A 15,454-nucleotide genomic window follows, 5' to 3' on the forward strand; every position below is an offset into this window, starting at 1 on the left:
CCAGCAGATTCTCAGGGAGTTTGGGGTCTCCCCCAGATCAAACCCTTGGCACAAATTGCCCCTAAGGGAGGAGACAGAGGAGCCTGTCAAAGCCACCAATGGGAAACAGGAAATGTGGGTGCAGCACTAATCACTGAAGGGGGCACTGTTAGGCAGGAATCTAGATCCACCATGGCGGTATCACCCGGCATGGCAGGCCCTTTGTTAGGACCTCCGGCCCTTCACTTCCTGCTAAGACTCTTAGCGCGGGAAAAAAGCCCGCGCCCGCCAAAAAACCCCGGCTCTGTGCAAGCTCCTGGACACGTCATTCCTCAGAGATCGAAACCTAACTCAGGAAAACCGAAACCTACAAACCCCGCCTACCTCGCCCTATAAAAGGCCCCCCGATACTCGCTCTGAGCGCGACTTCCTCAGGGGACCAGTGAACCTTGCCCGCGAGCCCAATAAAGGCTACCTCTCTTCTCATCTGCCTCATGTCTTCTTGCTCGGCTCCCCATTACATTACAGGCACCACCGATGCCTCAGAACAAACGAGGAGAAGGGGGTCATCTCTCGCCTTCTCACCCTGCCAAAGTGCATGATTGTGGAAGTGGCAGTTCTTTCTGTTGGGGCCCAATGGCCCTTTCTGGGCTTCTCGGGTGGCCCAAAGAAAGTGAACAGAGCCTAAATAAATCTGCTGGATCTTACTCTTCAGCATCATCTACTGGACTGCGGCCTGAATTACACCACCAAGCAAAAACTACAAAAAACAGCATCTGAGAAAGCCACGTCACAAACATACCTGTAACCAAAAAACCTATATGGAACTTTGGCCCCCTGAAAGCACCCAGAAAAGAAGCCAATCGAGCACACACAACATACATCACAGTTATACCTTCAAGGGGAAAAAATTAAGTTCCATCCAAATAAACACAAATCCAAAAAAAGAATTGTCAGCTCAGTCAGATGAGAAGGAATCAGTGCAAGAACTCTGGAAGTACAAAAAGCCAGGATGCTTTGTCACCTCCAAAGGATCGTTTTGGCTCCCTAGCAATGAATCCTAAGCAGACTGAAATATCTAAAATGATACATACAGAACTTGGAATACTGATGGCAAGGAAACGCCACAACATCTGAGAGGAAGTTGAAATCCAATAAAGAGAAGGCAGAAAAATGATCCAGGACACGAAAGATGATATAATGATATTAACAAAGAACCAAACAGAACTTTTGGAATTAAAAAACTCACTACGGGAATTTCAAATACAGTTGTAAACCTTAACAACAGACTAGACAAAGGAGAAGAAAGAATTTCAGAGCTCAAAGACTGATCTTCTGAATTAACCCAGTCAGACAAAAATAAAGAGAAAGAATTTAAAAAAGCAAACAAGGCCTTCAAGAAATATAAGATTATGTAAAGCAACCAAATCTATGAATTCCTGGCATTCCTGCGAGAGAAAAACAGAAGGTAAGGAAGTTGGAAAACATATTTCAGGGTATGATTCTGGAAAATTTCCCAAGTCTTCCAAGAGAGATTGATATGCAGATACAAGAAATTCAGAGAACACCAGTGAGATACTATATAAGGTGACCATCACTAAAGCACACAGTCATCAGACAATCCAAGGTCAATATGAAAGAAACAATCTTAAAGGCAGCTAAAGAAAAGAACTAAATTGCCTCTTTTAAAGGGAATCCCATTAGACTAACAACGAATTTCTTAGCAGAAATCTTACAAACCAGAAGACATTGGTGGCCTATTTTTAGTCTTCTTAAAGAAATGCCAGCCAAGAATTTCACAGCCTGCCAAGCTAAGCAAGCTTCATAAACAAAGGAGAAATAAAGTTTTTCCCAGACAAGCAATTGCTAACAGAATTTGTCACCACAAGATAGGCCCTACAAAAATGCTCAAAGGAGTTCTAAACATGCAAATAAAAGAATGATACTCGCTACCACAAAAGTACATGTAAGTTCAAAGCTACTGCCACTAGAAAGCAACTATACAATTGAGACTACAAAGCAACTAGTTAACACTACGAGAGGAAGAAAACCTCACATATCAGTATTAACACTGAACATAAATGACCTAAATGCTTCACTAAAAAGACAGAATGGCAAATTGGATGAAAAAACAAGACCCTAACCTTCTGCTATCTTCAAGAGACCATCTCACATGTAATGACACCCAAAGACTTGATGTAAAGGGATGGAGAAAGGTCACGCAAATTTAAAACAAAAAAGATCAGGGCTTGCTACTCTTGTATCAGATAAAAGAGATTTTAAATCAACAACAGTACAAAAGGACAAAGAAAAGCACTACATAATGATAAAAGGTTCAATTAAACAAGAGGATTTAACTATCCTAAATACATATGTGCCCAACACTTGAGGACCTTGATTTATAAACAATTACTACTAGATCTAAGAAAAGGGACAGACAATAATATCATACAATAATAGTGGACACATTTTAACACCCCACTGATAGCATTAAACTGATCAAGGCCCAACACTAATAAATTCTAGACTTAAATTGGACACTTGACCAGTTGGACCCAATTGGCATCTACAGAACACTACAGCAAACAACCACAGAATATACATTCTTTTTATCTGCACACAGAACATACTCTAAGACTGACCACATACTCAGTCATAAAGCAAGTCTCAATAAATTTTTTAAAAAACTGAAATCATACTAAGCATCTTCTTGGACCACAGTAGAATAAAAATAGAAATCAATACCAAGAGGAACTCTCAAAGCCATACAAATACATAGAAAGTAAACAACCTGCTTTTAAATGACTGTTGGGAAACAATAAAATTAAGGCAGACATTTAAAAAAAAAATGAAACTAATGAAAGTAGAAACACTACATACCAAAACCTCTGAGATATGGCAAAAGCAGTTAAAAGGAAAGTTTACGGCATTAAATGCTTACACAAAAATAATAGGAAGATCTCAAATTAACAACCTAATGTCGCACCTACAGGAACTAGAAGAAGAAAATCTAAACCCAAAGCTGGCCGATGAAAAGAAATAACTAAAATCAGAGCAGAACTAAATTAAATTGAGACCAAACAGCCATAGAAAAGATCAAACAAAAGTTGGTTCTTTAAAAAGATAAACAAGATTAATAAATTTCTGGACAGATTAACATGAAAAAAAGAGAAGATTCATAAACACAGTCAGAAATAACAAAGGTGACATTACAACAGATCCCACAGAAATACAAAAGATCCTCAGAGACTACTATGAACATCTCTATGTGCACATACTATAAAATTAGGAAATAAACAAATTCTTGGAAACAGTCTCCCAAGATTGAAATAGGAAGAAACTGAAACCTTGAACAGACCAATAATGAGTACAAAACTGAATCAGTAATAAAAACAAAACAAAACAAAACAAAACACTACCAATAAAAAAAAAAGTCCTGGACCAGATAGATTCACAAAATATACAAAGAAGGCTGATGCCAATCCTACTGAAATTACTGAAAATAAATTAAGGAGCGATTCCTCCCTAACTCATTCTACAAGACCAATTTCATCATGAAACCAAAATATGGCAAGGACACAACAAAAAAAGAAAACTACAGACCAATATTGCTGATGAAAATAGATACAAAAATCCTCTATAAAATAATAGCAAACTAAATCCAGTAGCACATTAAAATGAAAATTTGTATGATCAAGTGAGCCTTATTCCTGGGATGCAAGGATAGTTCAACACACACAAACCAATAAATGTGATTCCCCACATAAACAGAATTTAAAAAAAGAATATGATCACCTCAATATACACATAAAAAGCATCTGATAAAATCCAACATCCCTTTATGATAAAAACACTTAACAAATTAGGCATCAAAGGAAGATATCTCAAAATATTAAGAACCACCTATGACAAACCCACAGCCAACACCATGCTGAATGAGCACAAAGTTAGAAGATTCCTCCTAAGAACTAGAACAAGACAAGGACTCCATTCTTAGCAATCCTATTCAACACAGTACTGGCAGTCCCAGCCAGAGCAATCAGCCAAGAGAAAAACATAAAAGACATCTAAATAGGAAAAGAGAAAGTCAAATTACCTCTTTGTGGACAATTTAATTCTATATCTGGAAAATTCTAACAATTCCACCACAACTCCTAGACTTGATGAGCGACTTCAGTAAAGTTTCAGGACATAAAATCATTGTACAAAAATCAGTAGTATTTCCATACACCAATAACATTCAAGCTGGAATGAAATCAGTAATGCAATCTCATTTACAATAGCCACTCACACACAAAAATATGGAGGAATACATTTACCCAAGGAGGTGAAAGATCTCTACAAGGAGAACTACAAAACACTGATGAAGGAAATCATAGATGACACAAACAAATGGAAGTGCATTCAATGCTTATGGAAGGAGACTTGGTATCATTAAAATGTCCATACTGCCCAAAGTAATCTACAGAATCAATTCATTTTCTATCAAATTACCAATTTTTTTGGTAAAAAATAATAATAAAAAAAACTCTGAAATTCAGATAGAACCACAAAAGACCCAGAATAGCCAAAGTTATCCGGAGCAAAAAGAACAAAACTGGAGGAATCACATTACCCGACCTCAAATTATACTACAGAGCTATAGTAACCAAAACAGCATGGTGCTGGCATGAAAACAGGCACACAGACCAGTGGAACAGAATAGAGAACCCAGAAATAAATCCATACATCTACAGTGAACTCATTTTTGACAAATGTTCCAGGAATATACGTTGGAGAAAAGACAGTCTCTTCAATAAATAGTGCTGGGAAAACTGGATATCCACATGCAGAAGAATGAAACTAGACTCCTATCTTTTGTCATATACAAAAATCAAATCAAAATGGATTAAAGACTTAAATCTAAGGCCTCAAACTATGAAACTACTAAAAGAAAACACTAGGGAAACTCTCTAGGACACTGGTACAGGCAAAGGCTTCTTGAGTAATATCCCATAAGCACAGGCAACCTAAGCAAAAATGGACAAATGGGATCACATCAAGTTAAAAAGCTTCTGCACAGCAAAGGAAACTGTCAACACGGTGAAGAGACAATCCACAAAATGAGAGAAAATATTTGCAAACTACCCATCTGACAAGAGATTAATAACCAGAATATATAAGGAGCTCAAACCACTCAATAGGAAAAATCTAATAATCCAATTTAAAATGGGCAGAAGATCTGAATAGACATTTCTAAAAAGATGACATACAAATGACAAACAGGTATATGAAAAAGTGCTCAACATTACTGATCATCAGAGAAATACAAGTCAAAATGACAATGAGATACCATCTCACCTCAGTCAAAATGGCTTTTATCAAAAGAACTGGCAATAACAAATGCTGGCGAGGATGTGGAGAAAAGGGAACCCTCTTATACTCGTATACTGTTGGTGGGAATGTAAACTACCATAGCCACTATGGAGAACTGTTTGGAGGTTCTTCAAAAAACTAAAAATAGAACTACCATACAATCTAGCAATCCCACTGCTAGGTATATACCCAAAAGAAAAGAAAGCAGTATATCAGAGATATCTGCACTCCCGTGTTTACTGCAGCACTATTCACAATAGCCAAGATCTGGAGGCAACCTAATTGTCCATCAACAGGTGAATGGATAAAGAAAATTGTGGGACATATACACAATGGAGTATTCTTCAGCCATAAAATAGAATGAGATCCTGTCATTTGCAACAGTATGAATGGAAGTGGAGTTCTATTACGTTAAGTGAAATAAGCCTGGCACAGAAAGACAAATTTTGCATATTCTCACTTATTTGTGGAAACTAAAAGAAATAAAACAATTGAATTCATGGAAATGGAACATGAAAGTTACCAAAAGCTGGAAAGGGTAGTGCATGAAAGTAAGAATGGTTAATGGGTACAAAAATTAGATAAAATGAATAAGATCCGGTATCTGGTAGCATCACAAGGTAAATATAGTCAACAATAATTTATCGTACATTTTAAAATAACGAAAAGAGTGTAATTGGATTGTTTGAAATGCAAAGAAAGGATAAATGCATGAGGTGATAGATACCTCATTTACCCTAATGTGATTAGTATGCATTTATGCCTGTATTAAAATATCTCATGTATCCCATAAATATATACATCTGCCATGTACCTACAAAAATTGAAAGTAAAAAAATTTTTTTTATAAGGTACAACTTACAGAAAGCAGGGGAAACAGCATAAGAAAAAGTCTTCAACATTGGGCAGATCCACGTTCAAATCTTTGTTCTGCCGTTAGTTGGAGATTTTTATATAATTATTTTATCCTTTCTATATATGCTTTGTAAAGTTGTAAGGATTAAAAAAAAACAATATACAGTTAATCCTCGAACAACACAGGTTTGACCAGCACAAATCCACTTACACACACATTTTTTTTCTGCCTCTGCCACCCAAGACAGCAAGACCAATCCTCTTACTCCTCCTTCCTCAGCCTACTCCACCTGAAGATGAGGATGAAGACCTTTATGATGATCCACTTCCATTTAAAAATAGTAAATATACTTTCTCTCTTATGATTTTTTAAATAACATTTTTCTTTAGCTTTGTTGTAAGAATACAGCCTATAATTCATATAACATATAAAATATATGTTACTCTATATTACTGGCAAGGCTTCCAGTCAACAGTAGGATATCAGTAGTAAAGTCTGTGGGGAGTCAAAAGTTATATGTGAATTTTTGACTGTGCAAGGGGCCAGTGCCCCAACCCCCATGTTGTTCATGGGTCAATAGTAGAGTGGTTATAATATGCCTGGCATACAATAAGCAATAAACTATAGGAACTGTTGTTACTATGATGTATATCACGACTATTTGCCAATGATCTAGTTGTAGGCTAAAACTCAGAAAATTACTTAAAATTGGCAGAATAGACAAACTCACTGGATAAGAGGATAAACAAAAACCCAAAATGTCTGCAAATATTAGCAATATTCTGTTAGGAAAAAAAACTTAGAAGATTGAAATGGAATTATAAGCTATCTAGAAATAATCTTTATAAGAAACACAACAGATAAATGTGAAAATGATCAAAATTTGTGTAAGAGATATAAAAGAAACTGAGTAAATGTAGAAATATAACTTGTTTCTGTATATAAACTATTATAACTATGTCAATTCTTCTTAACTTGTAGGTTTAATATAATACTAATCAAAATTACAACAGGATTGAAAAAAAAAAGAAACAAGAATTACCTTAAAAATTTATCTGGTAAAGAAAAAGAGTTACGTAAATAACTAAGAACAATAAGTGTAAAAAAAGAGAGTAAAGGGGAAATGAGGAAAGAATTCTATTAGAAATTCAAGCATACTGTAAATCTGTAATTACTAATACAACGAGGTACTGGCAGAAAAGACAGAGTAATAGAACAAAGGAGAAAGCCCAAAGGAAAATATAGCTTGATACCTACTTGTTATAGATTCATTAACGGGTTTATATAAGAATTTAATAAATCTTACAAGTAGCATTATAAATCAGTGGCAGAAGGATGATGTAGTCATTAAATTAGGCTGGGATTTCGATAAGCTACTTGGCAACAGTAAATTAAAAATTTAAAAATAAAATAAGGGCCAGGCGTGGAGGCTCATGCCTGTGATCCCAGCACTTTGGCAGGCTAAGGCAGGTGGATCACAAGGTCAGGAGTTTGAAACCAGCCTGGCCAACATGGTGAAACCCTGTCTCTACTAAAAATACAAAAATTAGCCAGGCATGGTGGTACGCACCTGTAGTCCCAGCTACTCAGGAGGCTGAGGCAGAAGAATCGCTTGAACCCATGAGGCGGAGGTTGCAGTGAGCCGAGATCATGTAACTGCACTTCAGCCTGGGTGACAGAGCGAGACTCCATCTCAAAAAATAATAATGATAAATAAATAAAATAAATTAGCTCTGACTTCAAATCAATCTCCCAAATAACTTCCACACTGATTATTCTTAAATGCGACAGAGACAGAGAGACTGACAGAGGTAATGAGAAAGGGTGAGAGAGAGAATGAGAATGAAAACACACGCACACAAAAAAGCATTAGAAAATTATAATACTGATGTACTATCCAGGAAGAGTTATAAAAATTTTATAAAAATGTTAATACAACCAGGATTAAGAATATGAGCTAAATCTTACATGCTCTTCCCACACTTTTTTTTCTCTCTCATAAGCTTCCTTTCTCTTTCGTTCTAGTTGTTCTTTCAGTACAGCAGCACGTGCATTTGCATAGGCCTAAAAATAAAAACAATTAACAAAATGAGTTACCAGAAAGAAGGGCACAGGTTTTTATTTTTTTTGGCCAGGTCTATGAAGATATTTACTTATTAGCCACAAAAGAAGTGTGCATGTGGTCTTACAATAAAAATGTAAGCTCACTCTAAATCTCTAGCACCTAGAACCAGCCTTGACATACAGCAGGTGTTCAATAAATATTTGCTGAGTGAAAATAAAGGCAAAAAAAGTAAAAATTTAAAACAATTATTATACATAGACTTCATTTACCTTCATGGGGATGTATATTTGCATATTTTTCATTTTTAAGGTTACCATTTTTTTCAAGATTACTTATATGATAGTTTCATGTATTTATGCCATGGTTTTATCTATTTTCATAAATACAATACAAAAAGAGAAAAATACTATTTTTAGAAACCAAAAAGTGGAAGAGAAAGATGAAAAAAAAATTAAAGGAAGAGAATAAAGTGATATAACTATGCAAAACTTAAGAACACAATGTTTTATCTCAGCTTCCAACTTTCTCTAAGAAAACCTGTATCATTTCTATTCTATACCTTCAGGGATTCGATTTTTTTGCGCCTCATGTCAGCCTCTTCACTTCCTTCTTGTCCTTCAGAACGATTAGCTTCTTTCTACAAAATAAGTAGATCATCAAATTGAGTGCAGAGTTCTGTGAATGATAATGAATAAACTAAAATCTAAAAATATAAAACGGAAATCATTTAATGCTGTTAGTTTTCTCCTAAAGCTGTAACTGAACTCTCCACCACTATCAGCCTTTAAGAACAATGGAACAAAAAGATAATGACATAAAATGCATTGTAATCCTCCCCTGAATACTAGTTATATTTTCCTCTCAGAATTCCTCTAGAACAAATGGTCTTATCAATTTAATATCACATAAATAAGATTTACTTTATGTGTAGTTTTCTGATCTTTGAACTTCCACTATCGTCATCAGTTTTTGTTGTTGTTGTTGTTGTTAATGGCATAGCATTTTAAATGTTAATCTACTATATCATTCAATTTCTTCAAAAAAATAGCTTTTCAACCTACCTTTTCACCACGAAGTTTGGCTTTAATCTGTTGGCGTTCATTGAAATTCTGTAGTCTTATTTGCCTCAGTCTTGCCAGATAAACCTACAAAGAGGCAAAAACCCCAACACAATAATGTAAAGTAAAGCTATTGACATTTTTACTGCTAGATTTTTTTAAATTTAAGGAACAGTGTTAATTTGAACACAAGAAATAAAAGTTCTGAAATCCGGTTAATGGAAATGTAATATTAGCTTTCAAGTGTTTAATTAAGAACAATTTATTTCTGAAAAGAAAGAAATACATCATAAAATTAAATATTTTTAATTTAATCAAAAGAAAAGAAACTGAAATCATAATACTGAATAAGTTACGGGTCAAAATTATGACACAGAATGTCAGTCAAAAATATATTAACAGGTCCCTATAGACCTACAAAATCTTCAAATAATTGTTAAGAATTTAAACCATGCAAGAAAAGAAGGCAATAAATTCAAAAATGGCTATGTGATGGAGGTAGCGAACATGCGGGAAGCATACCTCTTCCTCTTTGTTTCTTGGCTTCCCTCCTCTTGAAGAGCTGGGCCTGCCTCCATACATAGCTGCCAGGTTTTGCAGGATTCCCTGTTTATCATTTAATGTACTAAGTTTAAAGAATGACTAAGGCTACATTATTATCTTACCAAGGAATATCCAGGTGCTACTTTATTTCTTTTGGCAAGTACTGACCATTTCTTGATGATAAACTGTGATAACAAACCCTGGTGTTTTCCTATGTCAACTTGAAATATATATTCAGTGAGAACAGAAGGAAGCAATTAAGCCCCAAACACAATTATTCAAAACAGAGACCAGCTATCTTTGTATTATCACTTAAGAGGGGTTTTGTTTTGTTTTGTTTTGTTTGTTTGTTTTAAATCATGGCTTTGGAGGTTAAACCCCAATCCAAATTTTTCCTCTATAAACAGCCAATCCATTTCTACATATGTCTATACATATACTAAACACATACAAAATAAGATATTTGAGATCACTTTTTCTGAATTCAACAAATCAGTTGTATATTAAGAGATCTCAATCAAACTCTCTGCACTCAGGCATGTTCAGTTACTATACAGCAAATGGTCAAACCCAATCACAAACGGACTCATTTCTGAACATAGTTTATATACTTTCTCTTCCTTCAGCATACAAGCATGCTTCAAGTTCTTCTCTTAAAAAACCTCTTTAGTCCCACTTTCCTGTCAAACGTCTTTTTATTGGCTTATTGAATGTGTACTTTTTATATTCATCATCTCAATTTTCCTGCTTCCCAGTCATTTTTTTAGCTCACTACAATCTAGTCTCTGATCCTACTATGACTCTGAAAATTTTCTAAGGTCACCAATGACTTTCTGCTTCACAAGTGAAATGAACCCTTTTGAGTGATTTTTGCACTGAACATTTCCACTGGAAATTATTTTTGACTGAATCCACTTAATTTATATATGTATTTTTTCTGTCATAACATAATACATACTCATTATAGAAAGTTTATTAAAAAATACAATGTGAATCATTTGTAATTCTGCCACCTGAGAAACTTAAAATTTGAGGGTACTGTCTTCCAAATTTCCTTCTCTGCGTATGTATAATACATACATGTTTATTTTTATAAAACTGGTATTTTATTAGTTATCCAGACAATATTATATCCTGAATCTCTTCCCACATCCATTTAATATTCCTTACAAACACTATTGTTAAGTGACTATATACTATTCATAACACTCCACTATACAAATGTTCTATAATGCACACATTTTTTAAAAGTCTGTCTTCTCTTTCAGTATTTATAATGCCACTCTCTCTTGGGTTCTTCCAGTTGTCACTATTTTTCACAGGCTTTTCTCTCCTTGGCTTGTTGCTGAATGTCAATATTTTCTAGAGTTTCATTTTCTGGCCCTCCTTCTCTTCTCATCCCCAGGCTTTAACATACGCTGCCAATTCCCAAACCTTGTAGCCCTTTTCTCTTTACAGCTTTCTGTATATGTTAAACTGACATCTGGGCAACTCTTTACGCAGCAAAGCTACCTCAGATAATTTATAAAACTGACTTTATCCTTCTTTTTACTATATAATCTTATTTCCAATTCAGTTATGGAACATGATCAAGTCACTCAAGTCAACAAACTAGGAATTACATTTGCCTCTTACCTACTATACTCAAATATGCCAAATTACCAATTCTATCTCCTAATAATTCTATAAATATCATTTCAGTTCTGCCTTAGCTCAGCCTCTCTTCTTTTGACTCTTAAATTGCTAAATGAGTTTCCCAACTTATCTTACCTCTAGTCTCACATCCCACAATTCCATTCTCTACAACGCACTGAGAGTAACCTTTCTCTTTCACATCTAATCCCACACAAATCCTTCAATGGTTACTATTATCTTCAGACTTTAATTCACATTCTGTTGAATGGCAAGTAGAGCCATTTGTGATCTAGCCATTTCAAGTCTCATCTCTGCCACTGCTCAGTCATAAATCCTACATTCTGGCTATGACAACTATTTGTGGTCTGTAGACTGTACCACGATCTCACTCATCCTCTTAAGATGGGTAACTCTACTCATCTTCCAAAACTCAAACCAAGTATCTCACCCCAGAAGCCTCTTCAAAGCCTTCTCTAGGGAGTTAAGTGTGCTTCCTTTGACCTTCCATACCATTTCTTTATAGATACCTTTCACAGTAGCACTCATTAGAGTGCATTATAATGGTGGAAGGGTAGTATATTTTAGTTAAGAACATGAAATACAGACAGACTCTGAAATCTGTTTTTGTCAACATCACATAAACACTGCTGATCTTAAACAAAACTGCTTAAACTTGTTAAGTCTAGGCATAAAAACATCTACCTCTCGGGTGTACCAGAGCAAAAAAGTATTACTGTAAGAGCATGCCTTGCCATTCTTCTTTTGCAGCATGACAAAGGGCCTTTACTCACTCAGTTTCCTTCTCTCTTCAAGAAGGTCCTTGCAATAGCTTATCAGTATTTGAGCTTTTGAGATATATATAGGTCAAAGAGTTGGGGAAGTGAAGGAAAATAAGAAATAAGCAGCGCTGGGCAAAGATGTGAGATAAATTCTGAAAAGGCATATGGGAGAATCTACAGAGTTAAGGGGAGTGGATGGTAGTGAACTGAGTATTGCTATAGAAGATAACTTTCTTTCATGAGATTTGAGAAATACAAGAATCTGAGTTACTCTGAAGTTTTAAAAACTTTTTAGTTTGAAATATTATGGATACACAGAAAGGTGAAAAGAATATACAGGGAGGTCCTGTGCGCCCCTTCACCCAGCCTTTCCCAAATTTCTCATCTTGCATAACTACATTACACCATCAAAATCAGGAAACTGACACTCACTCAAATTATAGACATAATCTTCTATTTGTGCCATGCATCTACACAATTTTGTCACTCATGTCATCTTATATTAATTCCACCCTAATCAAGACACTTAGCTGTATTATTTCTGGAACACTTCATAGTCACATTCACTACCTCCATCCCTAACCCATCAACAACTAAACTGTTCTCCATCTTGATAATTATGTCATAATTTCTATGTAGACTCACACAGTATGTGTCCTTTAGAGACTGTTTTCACTCAATATAATTATATTTGGTCCATCCATGGTATTGCAATGCATCAATAGTTCATTCCTTTTCACTGCAAAGCAGTATTCCATGGGGGTGGATATAGTGTTACAATACAGTCTTTTCATTCATTCACCCATTAAAGGGCATCTGAGTAGTTTTAAGTTTTTTGCTATTACAAATAAAGTTTCTATGAATATTCATGAATGAGTTTCTAAGTGACAACAAGTTTTCTTTTCTCTGGAACATATGCACAAGAATGAAATTACTGGTTCTTGGTATGAAGTCCATTTTTAGTTTAAAAAGGAACTGTGAAACTATTGTGCACAATGACTGTATCATTTTGCATTCCAAACAACAATGTATAGGTGACCAGTTTCTCCAAAACTTCATCAGCATTTGGTTTTATCACTATTTTTTTATTATAGCCATTTTGATAGGTGTGAAGTGATAACATCATTGTGGTTTAAGTCTGCATCTTCCAAATGATTTGGGTATCTTTTCATGTGTTACCTGCCATCTGTATATCCTCTTTGGTGAAATGTTTTATAAATTTTCCTCATTTTCTAACTGGATCTTTTATGTTTAATGTTGAGTTTTGATGCTTCTTTATATTTTCTAAATATAAGCCCTTTGTTGGATAAGTGCTGTACAAATATTTCTCTCAATCTGTAATTTGTATTTTCTTCCTCTTAACAGGGTCTTTTGCAGAGCCAGATTTTAAAATTTTGATAAAGCCCGGTTTATTAACTTTTCCTTTTTTGGATTATGCTCTTGGTGTCAAGTCTAATAACTCTTTGCCTAGTACTAGGTCCCAAAATTTTCTTCTCTTTTTACTAGAAGTTTTCTAGTTTCATATGAAAGCCCATGATCTGTTTTGAGGTAATTATTTCATATGGTTTGAGGTTTAGGTCAAGGTTGATAGAACTTATGGATGTCCAGTTCCTCCCACAATAATATTGAAAAGGTACTCCTCCTCCACTGAATTGCTTTTATGTATTTGTAAAGAATCAGTTAGGCATATATATTTGTATGCAACTATTCTGGGACTCTCCATACTGTTCTACTGATCTATGTGTCTATCCCTTTGCCACTACTACACTGTTTTGATTACTGTAGCTATAAGTTAGCCTTAACATCAGGAAGAGTTATTCTTCCCAAGTTGTTCTTCTTAAAAATTGTTTTAGTTACTTTAAGGTCTTTCTCTTTCCGTATAGATTTTAAAATAAGCCTGTCTACATTAAAAAATATTTTCTGAGATTTTAGTAAGGATTGCGTTAACTCTATAGATCAATTTAAGAATCGCCATTTTTACTACTGTGAGTCTTCCGATTCATAAACAATGTATCTCTCCAAGTATTTAGGTCTTCTTAGATTTTTTTTCATCAGCATTTTGTCATTTAATTGCATTCAATATTGCATATGTTTTGTTAGAATTATTTTTCATATTCTTTGGAACAACTGTAAATGGCATCACATTTTTTTTTTATCAGTTTCCACTTCTTCATTGTCAATATATATACATTCAATTTATTTTTGTGTACTGATCTTGTATCCTGCAACTATAATGAATTCACTTTTTAGTTTCAGGAGTATTTTTGTAGAGTTCTTGGGATTTCCCATGCAGACAATCATATCAACTCAAAATAGCAACAACTTTATTTGATCTTTTCAATTCTGTATGCCTCTTCTTTTTCTTGCTTTATTGCAGTAAGTACAACTTATAGTACAATGTCAAATACGAGTGGTAAAAGTTACATGCTTGCCTTTTCCCTAATTGTACACGGAAATCATTCAGTCTTCCATCTGTATAATATTAGATGCAGGGTTTTTGCAGATGCCTATTGTGAGGTTGAGAACATTCCCCTGTATTTCTAGTGTGCTGACAGTTACTATTTTTTTAAATCATGAATGGGTGCTGAATTTTTTCAAAAGATTTTCTGTATCAATTGATGTAATCACATGAATTTCCTTTGTTAGCCTGTTGATATGGTGAATCACATTGATTTTTTCATACTGTAAAATACTTGTACATCTAGACTAAATTCCACTTGGTTGGGGCTGGATATAACTTACTAAAATTTTATTGAGGACTTTTGTATTTAACTTCATCAAAGATACTGCTCTGTAGTTTGCTTTTCTGTGCTGTCTTTGGTTATGGTATTAGGGTAATAGTCTCAAAATGAGTTGATTGGTATTCACTCCACTACTACTTCTGGGAACAGATTGTAGTGTTGTATCAAATTGGTGTTAATTCCTCTTTGAATGTTTGGTAAAATTTTCTAGTGAAACTATCTAGGCCCAGAGATTTTCAATAGCTTTTGAATCACGAATTCAACTTTTAAAACAGTTATAGGACAATTTACGGTATCTGTTTCAACTTGGCTAAGTTTTGGTAGTCTATGATTTTTACAGGATTGGTTCATTTCTTCTAAGCTGTTGAATTTATGAATGTAAAGTTGAATTTATCCTTTTAATTGTTACAAGATCTGTAATTATACCCATTTTTTCATTCCTG

General features: G+C 34.7%; 1 protein-coding gene across 14 annotated transcripts in view; it reads right to left on the reverse strand.

Moving 5' to 3' along the window:
• The window catches only part of NEK1 (NIMA related kinase 1), a 204,086-nt gene that overhangs the window by 91,500 nt on the left and 97,132 nt on the right, over window positions 1–15,454 (reverse strand). For 8 of the 14 annotated variants that reach the window (XM_033215660.1, XM_033215659.1, XM_033215668.1 and 5 more), the window contains 4 exons: window positions 9,836–9,919; window positions 9,317–9,400; window positions 8,815–8,892; window positions 8,159–8,254 (listed from right to left, as the gene is read on the reverse strand). In XM_033215660.1, coding sequence (XP_033071551.1) covers window positions 8,159–8,254; window positions 8,815–8,892; window positions 9,317–9,400; window positions 9,836–9,919 — 342 coding nt within the window. The remainder of the gene's footprint in view (window positions 1–8,158; window positions 8,255–8,814; window positions 8,893–9,316; window positions 9,401–9,835; window positions 9,920–15,454) is intronic. The other 6 variants (XM_033215672.1, XM_033215671.1, XM_033215665.1 and 3 more) reach the window with 1 other exon arrangement.

This window comes from Trachypithecus francoisi, unplaced genomic scaffold, assembly GCF_009764315.1.
Source record: "Trachypithecus francoisi isolate TF-2019V2 unplaced genomic scaffold, Tfra_2.0 Lachesis_group1, whole genome shotgun sequence".
Taxonomy (NCBI): Eukaryota; Metazoa; Chordata; class Mammalia; order Primates; family Cercopithecidae; genus Trachypithecus; species Trachypithecus francoisi.